The following is a 21,878-nucleotide window of genomic DNA, read 5'->3' on the forward strand; positions in this document are numbered from 1 at the left end:
CATGAAAAATCTGATGTGAACATAAGCCCCTGTGCATGGCCCTAGAAATGATTATGTTAACTGTCAATCTGGTACATTATCCTTGCAGTGCAGTATCACAAGTCACCTGTCTATGTGACCACCTTAATAAATCAGTGTGTGACCGCCCGGAATTGCCAGAGGTTTGGTATTATCAGAAAGCCTGATGGCAATATTCAGATACTGAAGGAACAAGAAAGTCTTGATTAACGCTGAGTTAGCTGTCTCTTCTCTAATGCTGTTTCCAGTTCAATGGATGTCTTGATAATAGTGTTTGGTCTGAAGGCCATAGACTTATTGATGGTCACAGATCAAAATACCATCACTTCCAATAAATTATGCTGCCCTATTTCTGTTAAGAAGTACACCAAGGAACAACATCTGTAAAAGCAAGGGGAAAATATGAGCAGTCTCAACAATGAATCGTACTGCTGCTACCCAGAGCAAGAGTGAACACAACTGGAGTGCATTTCCAGAAGTGAAATTTGAGGAATGCAAATTTGAGGCTGGCAGTGGTTCTGTGTTGTGGACCCCACAGTACAGTGAGGATGGTGTTGTTTTTGGAGGATCCCAAATTTCCTTGCTTACATCTCCTTCTGCAGACCTCTTTGGTCATTTATCCTACCTTGGATCAGGTATAGTTTCGAGAATTTGAGGATAAATAGATTAGGACTAATGCAAAAAGGCACTGAATGTTTTTCTTACATCTCAGGATAATAATGCCAGAAGTTTGTGATGGACCAAAATAATTTTAATGTTCACAGTGTCCCAAACATCATCTCTGTGTTATTACCTCTGAGCGTGAGGCTGAGACTAGTGTGATCACACGAAGATCTCAATATCCCTGTAGCCAATACAGTAAATTAATACTTTGTAAGATCAAGGTTTGGGAATGTACAACAATCCTCATCTTGCTAGGACTGATCTCTCAGACCAGTGTGGAGTATGTCAGAGATCTTGTCACTTTTCCAAGGTTCTCACCTTGTCACTACTCACTGTCTGCAGGCAAAGGGAGGCTCACCAATCGAGCATTTTCCAAAAATACTAACTTTCACTTAAACAAAATGTGCAAATTACCTTCCTTCATTTAAAACTCACAGAGTGTATTATATTTTGTAGGAGGAAACAGATTGGAGGACATCTTGTTTCAGAGCATGCAAAAAACTAACCAAAAGTCTGGAATCACTCACTTCTGTCCATTTACTATCAATGAAACATAAAAGCAGCTGTTTGCACAGTCCAGGTATTTCCTTGAGATGAAAACTTTTGCTCCGTGACAACCTATGAGCATCCATTAAAGCACAGATTGTGGAGCAGAGCAGATTGTGTGGTTCTGCCCATCTGTACATCGGATACCCGTACTTACTTTTTAGTAAGAGCAAGGAGCTGGATGTAATGTCATGCAGTCATAATTCTTGGCAGTTACTATAGTTCATATGTTTATAGGAAGCTGAAGCTTTGGAGCATTTATCAGATCTCTTTACGCTTCCTGCATTAGTGCTTGGGTGTTTTTTTTTTTCAACTGAGCTCTCAGGCTGCTGAAGCCCTCTTTGGTAGGGAAAGAGCCATGTGTCCGGTGGAATGTTTTGTGGAGGAATGACTATGTGGGAAAAAAAGGGAGAGCACCTTCCTGGACAATGCATGTTTGTAAATTTAGATTTTTAAAGGAACTTTGAGAATTTAGATTTTTAAAGGAATTTTGAAAAGGCTAGAGAGGACCTCTCTCTCCAGAGTTTGGTGTGAAATAGAAGTGGCACCTGCAAGATAATGGACTCTCCCTTGGAGGGGAGGAAGGTTGTGGCAGGCTGACCTTGTGGCAGGCAGCACTTTCTGCCTACTGAAAGTGGACTGCAGTGAACTCAGCTGTCAGCCTTGGGATGTCATTTAGGGGCTGGACTGAGGCTTAGAGCCACGTCTTGCAATGCAGGACATTGCACAGCACCTAGAGCCAGGGCAGAGCTTCTAACTGGGCAAAGCACATGCTGTCTCATCCATGAGGACCTTAGCAGAAGGCTTCGGGGTGCTGTGTTATGTACCTCCACCACCAGCCTTGCTGTCTGTGCTGTGGCATGGTGGCACAGTTCAGCATCTCTGGGCACCTAAGCAGGCATGTGCTCCCAGCCATAAAATGAGGGTAACGCTTCTTGCTGTGACCAGCCGAGGCAAAAGGGATGCTCCCAATGGTTCTCAGCTCTTGGTATGGGCCATGGGAGCTGCAGAGAAAACGATTTTCCCGGCTTTCCTGGGACAGCCCGTGCATGCAAAGGGTTGGGCTCCCTCTTTTCTTCCTTTCCTGTTCCTTCCATCTAAGTTTAGGAGGTATGAGGGAAATGACAGAGGGTGCTCCAAGCTTCCCCACTCCTATGACCCCATCACCCTGAATGATCCAAGCAGGGCTGGGGTTTGCCTTTAGGGTGGTCATACGATATAAAATTTCTTCTAGGATGAAATTCCTTCTTTTAATAAAAGCCCCATTTAAATAATCAAAGTCCCGGCGATGAGATGCAACTGGCTTGTTTGCCCAAGAGAGCGTTTCAGAATACTTTTACCCAACAGTTGGTCTGAGATCAAAAAGACTTGGCATTGCACTGTTTCCTGGATAACACGCCATCATTATTTATTAATCTGAATCAAAGTGCTTGATGTTTTCATGTGATCAGTTAGAGCCTTATCGTCTGCTTCCTTTTTTTTTTTTTTTTCTTTAAATTTGTTGTGTTTCAAGAAAGTTTTGTAGCTGTTGCAGTGGGAAATCCATAGCTTAAGTGGCAGCTTGCTCATCTTTTATTTATTTTTGTAATACTCCCATTGTTCCTTATTCAAACCTCCAAAAGATCCTTGTCCTCACTTAAAAGTTTTATGCTTGGATGGTAGCCTAAAGGTGACTTTTAAAAGAAAGGCATGTTTTCCTGGGTTTGAGTAGATATTGTCCCATTTGCTGCTTTGTGATTTAAAGAAAAGTCTCTTGTAAGGTCAAAACCAAGTAATTTTAAAATACATTTTTGTATTAGGATCAAAACGACTAAGTTACGTTCCTGTATTTTTTTTTTATATATATATACTTTGCAAACACAATCAGAGCAATGTCAAGTCAGTGGGTGAACCAGCAATGGGATGTGATTAGGCTGATTTCTGGCCTGTTTCCATCATTCTTGGAGAGAAAGTGTTTTTTATTTCCTCACGGAAAAATGTGATTTTCTATGAGAAATCTGCTCCCTTTTCATTTTGGAGGCTTCTTTGTTATACAAAGAAATTTGTATCTCAAAGTAGATGCTCTTTACTAAAATGCCACTCTTATTGGAAAGACTTTTTTCTATAGAAATAGAACTTCAATAGGAAATTTGCAGTCAGCTGTTACATACAGCAGGCAACACTGCTCCCCCTTCCTCTCAAAAGGGTGGTTTCATACAGAACCTGCACTTCTGCATAGCCATGCCAGTGTTGTGGTTTTATAAGCACATTTTCCTATTTTAAAATGTTTTCCTGACTCCTGTTTTTGTATTAAACATCCTCTCAAAGAGGGATGATGATTTATTAGAAACTACAGAGGAAACTATAAAATCAATTGCTCTCAAAGAACTGTATAATGTAGAAACTAAACTAATTAAAAAACAACAGAGAAATATATGTCTATTCTCTCCCCTTATTTGGTTATATAAGTCTTAGCTGTAACTTGGAAGATTTTTCTGAAACAGAATTGTAACCCTTATACTTTGTCTAATTGGTGCTCAGCTACACATTATCTGTGAACATACCAAACAATATTAAAAAACTAGAAAAGCCAAAAACTCTCTTGATGGACTTATTCTGACCATTTACACTGCAAGAAGGCCTGATCCCCAAGCTGATTGTGCTTCTTTATAAAATTAATCCACAAGATTTTCTGCTCATAAATAACTGTGAAATGATTGAACTTTAAAACGTAAGACTTCTCATGTGCTAAACCTCATGGAAGAATAATCTCTTGATAAATTTAGTTTTAAAGCAACGGAAGCATAGATGATTGCAATTCTATTTTTAGACATGCGCAGTAAACCGTTTCCATTTGGTTTATAGTAATGTTAGTTTAACTTGGAGCCTCCAATTGAGGAGGTAGATGTGAGAATGTGCAGGAGCAGCAAGGGTTGATGTATCAAGCAGTCCTGGCCCTGGGCTTGCAGGCAGTTTTAGGAAGGAGATGGTCACAAATTGCATTTGCCAAGGCAGGGAGGAGGCAGTTAGAGAGCCGCGAGATGGCTGGAGCTGCTGGAATCATGGCTATATCATAAAGACTGGAACACCTGAGCATGTGTCTCTGCTATCAGCCTGTACCAGCCAGCACAAAGCAAACTTAGGCCGTCAGTTTTTGGGTTTATTACAGTGTGTATTGGGTCAAATGGAGGCGGTGTTAGGAGCTCTAGGTTTGTGCTATCAGACCATACCTAAATAACCTGTAGATAGCTGTGTTGACCACATGGAGACATGTTTCTGCCTCACATCTGTAATGAGAAAGAAGTTAAGGTAAGCAGCAGAACTCTGTCCTGGACTATCTAATTCTTGTTAGCCACTGTAAGAGTAAATGTTAAGTATGTGAAATGGGATTTCCCATTACTTTCTTAAAGTGAATCTTCAATTGAATTTAGATTCACCTGGGAATATTATAAATTATAAGAATTGAGAGGATCAGTAATGCTTTTAATGGTCTGATTTTTCAAGCTAAATGTTCTTGCTTTGATGTAAGGGTTAGCCTAGAGGCTTTCTTGTGTTTTGTGACAGCATTTTTTTGAGGCTCTCTTAGCCAGCTCCATCGCTTTGGGATGGAAAAGGGACATAGTATAAGTCATGTGGTAGCCCAAGCTGCAGCTCAGAGCTGCAGTCTGGTCTGCTGGGACCATTTTTTCCAGGATGTCTTCTTTATCTGCTTTGCAACTTATTGATTTGGAGATCAAGCGAGAAGAACTATTTCCATAAATGATGGTTATTAGTTTGGGGCCCCTAGGCAGGGGCCCCAAAAAATCTTTTATTTCCCCACTTACATTTCTCTCTTCTCTGGCCAGCAGTAGAGATGGGGTGGAGAGAAGAACAACACTCCAAGACAGCTCTTCAGTAGTTAGCACTACAAGTTTAGTCAATATTTTTGGAATGGAAGTAGAGTCAGGCAAGCATATTTTGGAGCCAGGCTAAACACAGTTGTGTGGGAAGAGAGGATCGGTGCTATAATGCTTGTTCTGCTATTAAAACCACTATATTCCTTGGCATAATCCATAAGACAAACCCAAGACTGGCACATGAAATTGTCTGGAAATGGAGGTTCACTTTCAACTATTTTGGGTTGTTTCTTCATGACCCCTAGGAGTCCTGGATGCCACTAGCAGGTATGCCATTCTACTTTAAGAAATATTAGCTCAAAACAACTTTTGTCCACAGAGATGCACAGTCCAGGTCTCCACCAACCCTTTAGTCTGCAGAAGTAAAATACAAGGTGGACAATCTTTTCCAGATGCCCAAGTCAAATGGTGTGTCTGGGAGAACTGGGCTAAGCTGAGTGACCATGTTTCTAGGAAGAAGCATGGTTTCACTGGTTAATTAAATGTAGGCATTTTGTTGAAGCTGAGCATCTATACTGAATGCAGTAAAATAGTAGTGAGCACTGGAAAGCTGTTGTAGAAGTGAAAGCTGAGGTAGAAGTGTTGGAGTTTGCCATCTTCAGGAGTGGAACATCCCCACGCTCTGCTCCTTTTCCACCGTGCAATTAGAGGTAGCTGGTCCTTTTTTTTTTTCCAAGAAGAGTCAAGCAGAAGAAAAGCTAACACACAACACACAACTTGGTCAGAATTTTGAGGAGATGGTTTTCAGTTTAGATGCCCCTGCTCTGTCAGAGAAAAGCAGACATGCCGGCATAGACACTGAGTTCACAGGTACCTATCTATATGTCAATACCTAAATTTAGGTGTCCTAATCAACAAATTGAATCATCGGTACCTTTGCTGCGGTCTAGTCTGGTTTATCTCACTAAAGTAGACATGTAAAACAGGAGAGATGACTCATGTTCCTGACAGTGTCTACTTCTCCCTGAATGTCTGACATCCTGCATTTCTTTGGTTTGGGCAGTCAGTTTCATTGCATCAAAGATAGATTCATTCTGTTCTATGTATGAGGCTATTTCATATGAGTTGCATGTCCAGTGCATATATTTGCAGCCAAAACCTTTATAATACATATTTGTCCTGTATGAGCTATGAAACTACGCTGCGGGATGGATGACGATAGAGATGAATGTATAAAGGAGTAGGCTGTACTTAAATTACTAGGCTCTTACATGGCCAAATAAAAATTAAGAGCTGGACAAAATCTTCCATTTTCTTGTCAAATTTTTATTTTTAGGAAACATCATCTCAAGAAAGGAAAAATGAATAAATCTGAATGTTCCAGCCATGTAGTCACTTCTGTATCACTGCAGGATCCTATCAGAGCAGGTGCTATTATACCTAATAGCAATAATATCCCTTGAGGGCTCCTACATTGCCAGCATTCATATAGTAAGGTAGGGCTCTGGCACGGAAGCTGTCCTGCACATAGGAGGGGATTAGAATCAAGATATTGGCTGATCTCTTGGTGCATTTATAGCTGATGTTATGAATATTAATGTTATTTTTTTAAATAGTGTTGTTTTCTTTTTCTTTTAGAAAGTGCAAACAAGTTCCCAAATTATGGAGCTAGTGCATTTTCTACTTAGAAAATATCCTGCCATACCGTCATCTGATGTTGCTCTTTCACAGGCCACTTGATGTATTATTTTCTGTTTTACTCATTGACTGTTTGGTCTCATAAGCTAAATTAAGCAAGGAGCCACAACAGGGGGTTGCAATACTAGGCCACTATTGTATGCTTCCAGTGCATTGTGCCTCAGGCCCAATTGAGTATTACCAACCATTGAAGCATGCACCGTTGACACATAAATGCATATTTGGATGTAGCTTGTTAGTAAATGCAATGTCCCCAGCAGTTTTATTTGGATGATTATATTATTGCTAATTAAGAGAAAATGTCATGACTTTTGGAAAATAATTGTTTGTGCAATGTGTTATTTACTCTGTAAAATTATTCTGTGTAAAAAAGATGAGGAAATTATACAGAGGAGAAGGGGAAAGTGGGATATTCAGGAGAGTCATGGGGTTCTCAGTAGTGTGAGTCTCATTGACATCAGTGGGACATAGCCAAAATCACTCCTGGTAATGTGACTCACTCATATACCTCTAAAATCATCTGTGTTTGCCACTCATTAGATGCTCTCTTTCATTTGCTCAGATGCACTTTAGGTTTTGGTTAGTGTCAGGAGAAATAAAGTTTAATTCAGCTAACCTGCCAGGAAAATATAGTAGCTAGAAGGCGGCAATCTTGGTGCTAGTGTTAAAGGCTACAAGATATTAAAACGGGAACAATGAAAAATCCCTGGCTTCTCGGCATTCTTGCTTTGTCCACCTCATTTACATAATGGTTTAGAGCATTATGTAATTCAAATCAAATAGCTGTCAGTAGGCACCAGCTTCCATTGCGTCTTTTCCACGAAGCTGCACTGAGTCACTGAAGTAACCGTATCTGAAAGGAATGACAGAAATGAAATAATTCTGTCTCCCAGATGCCAGGGATCTGACCCACCACCTATTGCAGTCAAACAAAATATTCCCCTTGGTTGACGTGAGGCAAGGATTGCACCCTCAGCACCAGGGTAAGCTCTTAACTCTGATTCCTAAACTTGGCAACCAAACACAGGCAGTTTTCAATGGCAAACAGGCAGAATATCGCTCCTCTTTATACAGCAATAATTCTCTTTCTGTCTCTTGGTGGGGGAAATCTCTTCCCTTCCATCACATTTGAAGATCCACTGGCTTTATCCAAGCACTACTGTTAAATTCACAGGGTACTAAATAATGAATCAAATCTTCAATATACCCCAGCAAGCAGCAAATAGCCTCTCCATGACGGTGTCCCTGTTCAATTTCATGGGTCTCTATTTCCATTTTCAAAAAAAATAATATTGCCAGAGCACTTCTACATCTGTGCCTTTAGTTTTTTCTCCTCTGTGTCTTATTGCAAAACACACTGAAAAGGCCTGCCTATAGTTGGGGCACCATTAGCACCCAACACCATCCGAACCCATAGGGACATAGGTACCCTGCACCCTTGTCTGAGGGAACCTACTAGAATAGACAGAAATGCATTGCAGGAGATTAAGGAGAATAAGATAGCTGTGCCAAAGTCACTCAGGATTGGTGCAAATGTCACTTGAGGGTTATTGCTCAGTGCTGTGGACAGGGAGAGGTTTGTGGAAGGGTTATGTTGGCTTGGGATAAAATAGGTGGGAGGGTGAGTTCGTTTTCTTGGCTGACAAATAAAAAAGGGAACGAGGTGGAGAAAGATGGGAAGCTGGGTGTACCGTAGGTATGTGGGTGGATGGAGTTTGGTGAAGGTTAGTGGTCATGGAGCAAAGTGCTGTTGATGTTGCAGATGGAGGAATGATTGGCAAGACCTGCTGTCCGACCTCCTCTGCTGAATATGAGAAAGGGACTTGCCACCTCCTGTAGCTTAACTTTGTGTGATTTGGGTCTGTCTCTACCAGCCTTTTGTATCTAGTATTTTCTTGACACTTCATCTCATCCTCTTTTTGTTCCTCACCTGAAAGAAGAAAAAAGTATATTGCACCATTTACTCTTAATAATGGGTTTTAAGTTCAGTTGTTGTACCATGTTTGTCTCAGTTCAGCGTTAAAACTGCAAGAGGCCCTGGCTTTACTTACAGTTTCATCCATCTCTTTTAATGTAGACATGCCAATTCTAGTGATGGTTTCTGTAAGTCTGTTGTTTTTTCCTGCTGGTGAGTGTCTCTCCGTAACTTAGAAGGGGGTGATAGTGATGCCTTACTTGTAACCTTGTGTTAATACATCACATAGCCCAGCTCTTCAGCTGTGGCTCCCCATCTTCTGAAAGCATACAGCAAAGCTTTTGGTGGCCAGCCTAAAGCCTGCCTTCTTTAAGCAGTATAACTACCACATAATGGCTTCAGAATATATTTTAATAGCTGTTTTACAACTTCCTATATCCGTTAGAACGTCTTTACAAAACACTCTGTGAGTAAAATGGACCTGATTTGATATATTTTATTCATGGGAGCATTCAAAGCACCTAATGGTGTGAGTAGTGTACATTATATTTGGCATAACGTGGAGCTCTCCTGTAGATTTCTTATTTCTTGTTCAAAAGCTACTGACTGTATCCTTAGCTGAAAACATTTGGCTTGCTTGGTAGCTCTTTTGCAAGCTCTATTGGTTCAGAATAGCAAAAGAGAAATCTTCCCCTGGATCTGAAGACTGACTAGTTTCTAGTAAAATAACTCTGAGGACAATCTCTAGTTAATTAAAATAGATATGAAAACCTGTTGGGTGCAGCGAATTACAATTTTCTGCAAAATATAGAGATGTGCACTGGTAACTATATGCTGTTTCCCTCTTGCTTATTTCTGTCATTCAGTCACAGCATAATTTAAAACAAAAACACCTGCAAAGAAAGCAGAATATTTTTAGCTCACTAAAAATATGTATTTTATCATAAGAGAAGACTTAGTGCCAGCACTTAATTCTTGGCATAACATTTGTCATCCCCAAATACAACATCAGGATGAAATCTTTTGAATTAATTTCCTTTTAGCACATGTTAGCTTGCTGAAGACTTTATCTTATCAATAAGTCATTGGTAATGTCAGAATGTCATGATTCTGATGAGTGAGATGCCAGCAAAACTCATTAAACTGGATTTAAAAGTAGATACAGCACAGGCAGAGCTGGTTGTGACAAACGGCGTGTGGGTCAGTAACTCTGAGATTTCACTTTGGACATTTTGTGTTTATTTCTGCCCTCGGTCTTCATGCTTGGTGAACAAATAAGGCTCCTTTTAGGAAACGTGTGCGTTATGCGATGTCATATCAACCTGCAGGCTTGCTTCGTGACGCGGGCAGCAGGAGGAACTCTGTCTCACAGCTCCTCCTGCGTCAGTCTGGGGCTTGTCTCAGTGCTCGGCTTTTCCTGGGAGATATCCTTCCAGTGCTAAGAACACAGCAGCCGTTTCCGTCAGATTTTTGTGGAATGCCAAATCTTTCTGTTGCAGTCCAGCCATGGGAGCCTGCCTGGTCCTCAGCAGGTGTTGGTGTCCTCAGAGTCTCTGCTATGTTTGGCAGTATCCCCTTTCTTCCTTTGACTCCAAGCTCACCCAACCGGGTGTTTCTGAGCAGTGTTCTCTTTAAAGACAGCGTATCTATCTGAATATTCTTGGTCCTAACAGATCACTTCCCCAGCTGCTGTGACTTCCCTGGGATGGGTCAAGCTGTGCTCATTTACACCAGCTGGAGATGAGGTTGATTATATATGTTAGGAACATGTACCACAAGAAACCATTCTGTGTGGTCTTGACAAAATCATGCCTGTTGGAAAAAAGAAATAAATCAAATACCAGTTTAAGCAGAAGTAATGAGCGCACTGTGCAAAATTTCAAGAGCTGTCTTACTCAGTTCCCCCTTGTTTCGGTGAGAGCACACAGACCTTCAGAACGTGTATGAGCAGCAACTGAAATGTTTCAGTAAAAATTTCAGTAAAAAGAATTTCCTGTGACACCTGCTAGCTGAGGTGCATCAAGTGAGGTATAAATATAAGTGAATAAAGTTTCCTGAGGTTGTCTGTGGATGGTCAGTAAAATTATGAAGTCACCTAGACTCCTGTAGGCACTTGATCTTTATGTAGAAGTTCTTTATTTGGTCTTAATTAGAAACAAGAATTCTCCATGAAGCCATTACATGCTTCATGGTTGGAATAAAATTTTCATGTGGTTCCACATCACCTTGCAGTCTTTTTAGATACAGTAATGTTTGTGTGTGCATGCGTGTAAATTTATGCATAAGAATCTGTGAATCTAGGCCAGTGACATTAAATTAGATATGTCATTCCTTATTTCCCTAGCCTATTATTCTCATGTTTTGTAGTGCTCTGTAGGTCAAAGGAAAATGCCAAAGAGATTATATGGAGAAGAGGTTAAGAAAAAAAAAAAAGATGTCAGCACTGTATGCAGACTCAAACAAGGGAAACCATCCTCATAATTGTTTTTGTTACCACAGCAGTTGGGAACACAAAGTCTACATTTAGTCACAAACATTTTGTAAACAAAGGCGAATTTTGAATTCTTGTTTGTTACTGTGTAAGATTTATGTCTAGCAGAATCACGGTGGAGACATATTTGCTTCCATGTGCTACCATGCATCTCCCCAGCCCATGGTCAGTAGTTGCTTCTTGAATAGCATCACTGAAATCAGAAGGGTTGTATGAATAAAAGCCTACTTGAGAGGAGCATGTCTGATGGTATCCAGTCTTCATTCTATGATCATCACTTTCACTCTGTTGACTTTCAAGTTTGGCTCCTTTATTATTATAGCTCCCAAGCATATGAAATACATGTGTGTACATCATTTATACTCTGTGTGCCAGGGAAGAAATCCAGTGCCATCATGCACATTGGAGGTGAAAGCAAGACAGGTCTTTGAAGGCAGTATTCCTCCAGGTGTAGTGGACAGCAAGGACCTCAGTCTCTGCTTTCCCCCAGTGCATGAAGGACCTTGCTACCAGCTTGTGTCAGTGTCTCAGGCCATGGGAAGTGATTGTCAGACACTCGGGTGGTGGTCTGAATCTGCAGACCCCACGTGAGAGCAGGAGGGCAGGCAGCTGGAGGTGAACAGGACAGCTTTCATTGGTTGTATCTCATTGCCCAAGTGGCTTTTTGGGTGCTGGTCAGCCATCCGTGGGGAGTCAAGGAAAAATTTGTAGGGCATGCATGTCTTGTTTGGAGAACCTGGAAGGTCTTCTGAGCTGGGATGACTGAAGCTTACATGAGTAAGGCTAATTCTATGGTGGAAACTGGCATTTATCTTACTGAATAAATACAGATGCTAGCAATATCTTTGTACAGTTCCCACTTCTTGCCATGTCATAGAAAATAAGCATCTTGGGGCTTTATTTTCTTATGCACATTTTGTTTACATAAGCAGTACATTTTTATCAGCACGAACCGATGTTAACTGAATTTAACAAAGACAAAGCAAGAAGGAAATGTTCATTCTGTGCATGGTGATATCACAAAAACAATGTGTTTTGAAGCCTTGTACTTCAAAAATATGCCTGAGAGGAATGGAAAAATCCAGGCTCATATTGTAAAAATGTGAGTCACAACTGCTATTATCTCTTAAGAAGTGGCATTCCAGCTCTTTGATTCAGTCATTAATGATTTCTTTTTTAAGTAGTGGTGCTTTCTTACCCTTTTAAGAAACATCTGCACTAACCCTGGCTATTTGTGTTCACAATTCATAGATTCAAATAAATTAGACATAGAAAGGACTTACGAAATCATCTTGTCCATTTCCTGAAAGCATATGAAATTGAAAAAATAATTATACTAAACATATATATTAAAATGCAGATGCCTTAACTTACGTACAATATGAAGACAAATATGTCAGTTTTTCAGTTGTAAGGATGCTAAAAAATGTAACTTATTTTCTTTATAGTAAAAATAAACATGAGTGTAGCAAAAGCTTTCACAAAGTTTGTGGAGCATTTTCTACTTTTTTTCCCAGCAAGCTAACTTTCTGGAATTTGTATTTAATATTCAAAAGATCTTGTTTCAATTAGTTTTAAGGTGATTTTTTTTTTTAATTTTATATTTTAATGAGAGAGCTCTGAACAGAAAGAATTCTTTTTTAAAAAACAGTAATTAAAACTTCTGTTTTTGATATGGTTTTGGGCAATTTTATCTCACTCTCAATCCCCTATCCTATTAGTTTTTTTAGTTTAAAATTTTTTATGACAAGTTCTATTGCCAGAATAGTTTATTGTAGGAAGTCTTTAGGGACTGCTGGGTAGGATGCTGAGTATTCTGGTGAATATTCGTTTTTTGTGATTAAGCAACACCCGTGAAAACTGTGGCACTTATCAGAGACGTTCCACACATTCTCTTATTATCTCAACAAGTACTCAGTGTTCCTCATGCTATATGGTCATGCCTCTAGCTCTGCTGTATGGAGAAGGGGCTGCAAAAGAGGCTGGGCTGAGGCAGGCTAGCAGAAACACCCCAGAATGACACAGCTCATGAAGCATGAGCAGGGCCATGCGCAAGTTCACCACTTGTGTGATCTTCATCCCTCTCCTGCAGCATAGCACAGCTCCTTGTCAGAAGGGGACTGTTAGGGCTAATTCTCTACTTCCACCAGTCTTAGACTAGTAACATCTCCGTACAAATACTCAAGATATTCTCTAGTGACTTAATAACCTCCTGGTCTGATAATTTCTATTAAAGAAGATTATGTATAAAGCTACCACTAGCTTTCCAGTAACCATTGTATATCTAAATGCTGGAGGATGTTGTCTGGCCCATGATCCAAAGCACTAGAAACAGGTAGATGGTCAAGCACCTGCCAGTGAATAGGGGTACTAGCTTTGGTTTGCCGTGTGGTTACAAGGCTGTACAAGCTCAGGCCAGCCACAACGTCAAGGAGCAGGATGAGCCCAGCCCATGCCCAGGGCAGCGTAGGCTATCTTGTATTGACATGAATGCTACATAAGGACAGACGTGCACAAGATCAGACCACGGGTTCCTCCAGGGCAGTAGCCTAGGGATAGAGTAAAAATAGGGAAAGCGTATGTAGTCTTTCTTATGCAGCCAGGTTCTGCAGCTAAGGGTTTTTCTCAGTAAGAGGCAGTGTCTTTGTATTTAAAACCATGATAGGAACTTTTGCTCATGGATTTGTCTGTCTCATGGCTCTGTGAATTCTTGGTGTTTTTGTTTGTTTGTTTGTTTTGTTTCGTTTTTGTTTTTGTTTTGTTCTGTCTTTAGCATTTACATCAGCTGGTGTAAACAAGTTTTACAGGCTAACTCTGTGCCATGTGGAAAGTGTCTCCCTTTTTTGCTTCAAACCTGCTGCTCTGTGAATTCATTCAAAATTTCTCCATTCTTGTTTAATGAGAAGAAGTGAACAGTCATTCAGTACTCACCATCTTCACAGCTGCAATGATGATCCGGACTTGCATGGCAGCCCTCAGTAGTCTTATTTCTGGTTTAGAGGCCTGGTCTGTTCCTTCCCAGAAATACCGATCAGCCACTGATTTTTGTTGTCCCCTTCAGCACTGAGACAGGTTTTGCTGCCAAGAAACAAAAATCAAAACGACAAAATACCTGAGAGTCCTCTGGCCACCTGTACTGATGTCATTTATAGAAAGTGAAATTCTATTTGTTTGCACTGGTGCTGAGTCACAAAGCCGTGTGCATAAGAAAACCCAATTTGTGGGAAAGCTTCTAATTTCCTGTTTTTCAGGAAGAAGGGAATAAAAAAATGATGTGGGGTTAGTGGGGAAAGGAGCAAAGAGAATAGCTAAATAAAGAAGAATGTCAGAATACCCAAAATACAGGAAAGGCTAATTTATTTTACACTTGTTGAAAGAAGTCATAATGCAGAGTATAACGTACAATCTCCAGTAAATCATTCCTGTATGATAGTCTGTGATCAATGACAATTTAATGAATTCATTTTAAAATGAAGTCAGAATAGGAAAAACAGTAGTTGTTTGAAAGAGTACTTTACTCAAATAAATTGAGTCAATAAATATGCTATTTGTCATGCAGAGTCCAGTTAAAGTCTTGTTTGCTAACAAAAGTGCTGTCATCACAGAACCTAATAGAAGCAAACTATCTGGAACTATCCACTATAAATAGACAAATACTGTCTGAAAGCAGAAGACAACAATTGCAGCTGAACAAAGAAGTGTAGCCTGCACACACTGATGAATGCAGTAGGGTAGCCCACCTCAAAATCTACAATTTTGTTTGTCGGTTGCTTATATTCTGATGATTCTGATGTAGTATGAATGCTCTCTTGGTATTCCAAAAAAAAAAAAAAAAAAAGTCGTGTTTCTTCTATGAACAGTGTTCTAATTGTTACATAGTAGGGGTTTCTCTTGCTAGAGAAAATGCCACTGAAGTCACTATTAAATTGCAAAATACAGATTCAGTGAGCTTGAACGGATTTGTGCAGGCTACTAGAAAGGGGATAAGCTTCATCCCTTTTCAAACAGTAGTTTTACATTAATTTTCACATGTTGTTTAGTGCAGATACAAGAAGACTTTTTGTTCTGCTGTGATTTTCACACCTGCACTTTTTTCATGTAAGCTGAAGAGTTGTGACACTTCTCACTCATTTTTAGTCTGTTGTGGATTGGAAGTGTTAACAGTGAAGCACCCTTAACCCAAGATGGTTGAGCCTCATGGTTCTGGGTTAGATGTTCAAACTGGTGTTGGATACAAGCAGCATGATATTCAGATGTGATGAAAGGGGGTTTTCAGCATCTCAGAAGTTTGGAGTGCTCTCACGAAGGTTACAGGGCTCTGCCAGGCACATTTGGGCTTCCGGCATCCTTTGGATTGTAGGGTGTGGAGTGGCAGAAAATACTCAGAAGTCCTGCCATATATCTCGAAGATGGTATTTTCTATACCCAAAGGAAAATAAATGCTGAAAAATTACATTGCAGAAGCCTAAGACGGAGATTGTGAAGAATTTTGGTGTGATTTAAGAATCTGAACTTGACCCTTCTCTTTTTAAATTTGGAATAGAACAGCTGGGGCATTTTTAGAGTTTGCATCATGTGGCCTGAGATCGGTGGATTTAAATCTGCCCTGCAGTCATCTTAGGCACACTGTTCATCCACTCCCAGAGCTGCATTTTCAGAAATGAGTTAGGAATCCAATCCCTGTGACTTTCAGTGAAACTTAAGCTTGTATGAATCTAAATTACTCGTTAGATGTGACTGAGGCTCCCAAGCGACTTAAAAACTTATGAATAGGCCACAGTATATCTACAAAGTCTTTTTTAGCTCTGATCACAGATTGCTAATTGCAATAACAGTTTCATCGTTTCTGGTTTCCTTGATGTTCTACTGACCACATAAAAACAGGTGAAGAGTTTCCTGGTAATCAATATCCTACAAGTTATTGGTTGGTTTGTGTGTTTGCTTTTCGTGCTGATGGCTTTGTTCTTCTTGCTTTGCTGCTGTCAGTAATCTTTGGTCCTTCTCATTTCAGCTCTTTCCACTACTAGGAGTAAAGACCAGTATAGACAAAGCAGGATGAAAAGATGGCTGACTTCTTGTTACCACCGGGTACTAACAGCTTCCACCGGTTCACACCTGAATCCTTGGCTGCTATTGAGAAACGAATTGCGGAGAAGCTTGCAAGGAATGCGAAGCAGGAGTACAGAGAGCAGCTGGGTGAAGAAGAGAAACCTCAGCCTCAGTTTGATTTGCAAGCTTGCAAGAAGCTTCCCGATATCTATGGGACTGTTCCTCCGGAGCTCATTGGGGAGCCGTTGGAGGATCTTGACCCCTTCTACAATGATCGTAAGGTAAGCATCAGCAAAATGTTCTGCTTCTTAGCTTTTGCTGAACCATAAAAACTTTGTTTTGAGGGCTCTGGTTTTCATTTTTCTACAGTCAGTAAAAATATTTTTTTCCAGATTTAAGGGTCAAAGTTTTGTTGAGTAGGACTCCCAGAAAACGTCTAAGCAGCAGCGCAAAGAAGGACACAAAACATAATTATAGAAGTTTTCAGATGACACTGGATATGAATCTACAGAGACTAACAGAAGTAGAAAAGTAGCTGAGTTAAATGAACCCAGAGGTTTTTATCTACCACATCTTGCCATCTTCATGAGACTTGACTCTTCATGGTTTTGTTTACCACTTAGGCCCTTAGGTTAAGGGTTTCTGGGTGACTTAAGCCTTGTGCTAACACTCTTCAAAGACGGGCAGGCTGTTCTGGAGGGCAGTGGTTCCTTTCCTGCTGAGGGATGGGTCAATCCCATTTAAGATAACCAAAACAGCTGAAGGGATGTGTAGGTAGTGCTGGCACTTTGCAGAACAGTATGCTTCATCCCAAAGGGAGCATCACCTGATGAAGAATCACATGTAGGCTGGACCAAAGCCACAATAGTGCAAACAGCATCTGTCAAAAGGCTGTTAACAGCAGAGCTGGGCTGGCTGCTTTCTACAGTTCGTTCCCCTTTCCAAACATTTTGCAACACGGAGGACAAAATAAGGCTTGGAAGCACGGTGTATTTTTAGGCAGCTTCCAGGTCTTTCAGGCATTGATGTTCTTGCTTTGGGGCTATGCTATTTCCTGTAAACAGTGGATTAATATGACCACAATTCTACTTCTGTTAAAGTGATGTGGAAACAACTACAGAATAAAAGTTAAATAGACAAGGAGAAATAGATTATTTACCTGGATGAGGCAGAATTAACTTAAAGGTTTTTATGGCTGTGTTGTTCCTGCTACCACCAGGCGCAAGCTGCAGGATATAGATTTGCAGTGAAAGGATCATGAAGGTATTAGACTCAAGGTGGGTGTCTTGCTTAAGAGTTCATCTACCTAATGGCCTGATCCTGTCTCTGAGTGACTATTAGTCCCTCTGTACATGGTTGGGCATCTTCAGAGCTCTGAATTGGGCCAGCATCCAATTCACCTTTGTTTTGGATTCATGATAACTCACGTGGCTGGTTTCCTCCACCCATATTAATGTGAATAGAGTGACAGTGCCTCATTGCCTGGCTGAGATCGTGCTGTGGAGCTGTGCCTCACGTAGCTTCTCACTTGAAAGATGAGACAAGAAACATAGTGTGAGAGCAACAAGGTGTGCAAGGTAGGGAAGATGGATTAAAAACGCATCAGAAGAAGACTGGCATAAAAGTCTCTCCACTGCATTTTAGTCTCCAGGTCGTCTTGCATTTTTAAATGTCTCTTTGCAGCCCCAAGATGGAGTGATGGCACAGGGTCCTGTAAGCAATGAAAGGATAAAAACAGTTGGGGTATTGCAAGAAGACAGGCAAGGGTTCTGCTTGGAGGGACTTGGAAGAAGCTTCACTGAGTGAAAAGGAATCTGGGATCTTGGGAGGTAGTGAGGAAGGAATCTGGGATATTGGCAGGAATTTCCTGATGGGATGTGAGCTGGGACAATCTGGGCATAGATGCAAGCGCTGAATGTTCTTATTCTCTATTTTGTTTTCCAGACATTTGTAGTACTGAACAAAGGGAAGACAATCTTTCGATTTAGTGCCACTCCTGCCTTGTATATACTTAGTCCTTTCCATCCAATCAGAAGAGCAGCAATTAAAATTTTGGTACATTCATATCCTTTCTGTTGATTTCCCTCCTAGTGTATTTTGCAATATTATTTTAAAACACAGATGTGTGGAACCCAGAAAATGTTTGATTTCATTAAGCTGTTTTAAAACTCGTGTTTGGATTTGCTTGCACAAGCAGAACCGCACTTGGATTTTTGGTCTGTTTTATTTTATATTGTTATGTGAGCTATGATTATGATTATATTATGCTACTGGCAGATAATGTGAACTGTACTGGATACTTTGATGAAATTACTCGGGTTCAAAAGGCATGAAAGGCCTTCCAATGACTATGAAGGAGTCAGTGAAAGAAACTGGCCGCAGTACCTTGGAAAGGAAAGGAACAAGGAAGCTGGAGCTTGCCCAGGAAAATGTATGCTGAAGGAGAGTTTTGCCACTGAGCACTTAAGCAGCCTCTCCCATGAGACTCCGTGAGACCATATACAGACAATTTAATTTTGAACTGCCTCAGAATTATTACTATTTTTTCTGTCCTGAAAGACAACATTTTAAAACTTGTTTTGTTGTTTTGCCAGTTTGGTTATTTCAACTTCTTACCCAGCTAGTAATGAAAGCAGAGGCTGGCCTGCTGGAGCTCTCAGTAGAAGGGTGATGGCTAATTTCCCTTAGCTCTAGATCTGGGGTCATGCAAGATGACTGCACATTTGGTTATTTTATTTTATTTTATTTTATTTTATTTTATTTTATTTTATTTTATTTTATTTTATTTTATTTTATTTTATTTTATTTTATTTTATTTTATTTTATTTTATTTTATTTTATTTTATTTTATTTTATTTTATTTTATTTAACACAGCTACGGAAACATTATATTCTGATATAGTCTCATCTCTCTGGAAGACCAGACTGAGCTGAATGCTCAGCTTTGTGTGAACATTACTAAAAACACACCCTTTTCCATGAGTTGCCTTCTTTTTCTACGGTGCGCATGGGGGATCCAGCAGTGCTAATTCAAATACTTCACATACTGTTCTGATAATTGTTTGGCATTTTATTAATGGGAATCCTTCTGCTTCAATGCCCCTGCACATCAGAAAGAAACAATACTAAGCAGATAGCATCTTAGAATCATTGGTTTATTATCAAATTTCAGGGGCAAAAATAGGGAAATAAACCAGATTCCCAGTGAACCATGCAGTGAGAAAAAAAAAGGAAATAAAAAAGAAAGATGTGAGAGTATAGATGTTCTAGCGGGAAGAAAAATAGGTAAAGCTTCTAGTACAAAAATTATAAGGAAAAAAAAAATGAGTATGTGATATCAGCCAAGATGTTATGAAGAAAATGCATAGGATTTTTCAGAGGCATTTGCTGATGGATCAGGTTATACCTGCAAGCAGTGCAGCACATGCTGCTGTATACCCAGAGCCCAACAGTGTTTATTAGGTACAGTTACATCAGCACAGCCTTGCTGAGGTTAATTGAGGTCAGTGAATTTGCACAGCTATGGCTAAGAGAAGAATTTCGAAATTGAACTTCTTAGAAAAAGTGTGTATGTGTAAATATTGGCTCCAGTTTTGGAGGCCTGTTCTGTCTTCTCACTTTCTTTCACGCAGGCTGGGAAGCCAAGAGGTCCCAGATATGTGTAATGCACAGGAACTACACGCAGTCAACTAAAAGATAACTATGCAAGAAATCCTTATCACATTACTCCCAAGGATAAAGAGCACGGAGGAGTGAATTTCAAAGACATGACAGGAGCAGAAATATAGTCAGATAAGGAGTGTAAAGTTTCAGGAGCGGAAGGCTGCAATGCTAACAGTATTTTAGTTCCAGAAGGAGCCAAGTTATCACCTTTTGTTGATAATGTCAGACAATCCAACAGCTCAGCCTTTGGCCAGCGCAGGCAGGAGGCCACAGCTCCCGTCCTGGTGAAACAGCAGTGAAGTCCCTGCATTAGGCACGGTGTTGTTTTCTGTCAATAAAGGCCTTTTGCATCATCCTGAAACACAAAGGGCAATTGGCTGAGCAGGAAGTCAATATCCCAGGCAGAAAGGAGCCTGAATCTGCAAGTACTCAAGCAGATAATATCACAGACATGAATCTGGGAACCGGATCTGTTGTCTTGCGTGAGGGTAATCAAGCAAGCTTTATTTTCCCTTGGGGCAAAAGTCAAAAAAGAGCATTAACAAATGGTACCCTGTCACGTAAGTGTCTGAAGCAACATCTTTTGCAGATGCCATATTTCCATTTCTAGGCACCAAATGTACCTCGAAGGCCAACAGTAGAACAGAGTAAAATCATCCTATATAGAAGCTGTGGGGGGTGACATTTCTTGGTTAAGTAGCTTTGTATGGAGTTCTTCTTCTGAGACTTCAGGCAAGATAGATCCTGTATGCTCACAGCTCATCCAACCAAGCATGGTTAGCCTAGTCATTCAGAAATACACCCTTCCAAAGGAAGTTATCCACAGGCTGACAGCCTCCTAGTAATGTGAATTATTTCAATTAACAACATACCCCTAAGCCTGTTCTAGGTATCTTTCTTCCTCTTCAGAGTCTATGAGGCCTCATGAAAGGACCACAGTCCAGGAGGCTGCCAGAACCAGGCCCTGGCCCATTTCTGTCACAGGACTGTAGGTCTGCATCCCTTTGGTCTATATCGAATGCAGAACAGAAGGAATAGATGAGCACTTTTGCCTTCTTCATCATTACTGGCCATTAACATCTTTATTTACTATCTCATCCTATTAATAAGATTAAACCACTGTTAGCATTTCATTTATTCTGTATGCTTAATAGGCTCTTCTTAGTTCTTCTCGCCTGCAAGCTAAAAACTGTTCTGTGCTATCCCTGGTTTCTCCAAGCAGTTTGCTGTCCTGTATAAAATCCATGGCAATTGCTAGTTCCTTTTTTTTTTTTTTTTTCTTTTTTTTTTCTTTTTTTTTTTTTTCTTCTTTTTTTCTATGTATAGGTATAGATAAGTGCTCTCAATTTGCTACTAATCCAGAATAGGTTTTTGGCCAAAATTATCTTCTTTGATGTGAGAATTATGAATTCTGTCTCATCTAAAAAGAAAAAAAAAATCCATAAGAATTCACAATTTGTGTTCATATTTTCTGCTTGCAACTTCTCTCCCATCTGATTTTACACACTTTCCTTGGTAAAGGAAAATGAGGCCTTGTGAAGTACCAATTATATGTACTATTGATTGGACCTAACCTTTGCTTGCCCATATTATATGTAATTTGGCAATGATCACTTAAAGAGCCACTAGTATTCGTTCTGCTAATTAACCATTATCCGTCATAATGAAGTCTAGAATAGAAATATGCTGTGTTTGACTCACTATCTTTGTGCTACAAGATAAATTTTATAACTTTTAGGAATTCTTTATACAGGCTGCATAATATCATTCTATAACTTCATATTGGAAATAAATGTCAGGTTCAACTTATTGCAGAAGGGATCCTGATGAGTAGCCTAGTATATTGGATTTGTGGTTCATAACAGAGTGTGTAACCCATTCTCCCTTTTGGAGTGCGTTAGCCATGTGTGTGATTCACGTCAACTCATGGATCAGTAGGCTTTCAAAAACTGGAATTAATAGCAGTTCTTTCAAAAAACTGGAATTAATAACAGTTCTAAGATAGGAACAGACAATGGTG

At 40.1% G+C, this 21,878-nt stretch overlaps 1 protein-coding gene across 1 annotated transcript in view; it reads left to right on the top strand.

The window, feature by feature from the left end:
• The window catches only part of LOC311206666 (sodium channel protein type 5 subunit alpha-like), a 206,850-nt gene that overhangs the window by 23,278 nt on the left and 161,694 nt on the right, over positions 1–21,878 (top strand). Inside the window, exons 2-3 of the mRNA XM_084282198.1 lie at positions 16,158–16,476; positions 18,140–18,250. Of these exons, the coding sequence (XP_084138324.1) occupies positions 16,210–16,476; positions 18,140–18,250 (378 nt within the window). The 5' untranslated portion in view covers positions 16,158–16,209. The remainder of the gene's footprint in view (positions 1–16,157; positions 16,477–18,139; positions 18,251–21,878) is intronic.

Source organism: Netta rufina (assembly GCF_964035555.1).
Source record: "Netta rufina genome assembly, chromosome: 2".
NCBI classification, from domain to species: Eukaryota; Metazoa; Chordata; class Aves; order Anseriformes; family Anatidae; genus Netta; species Netta rufina.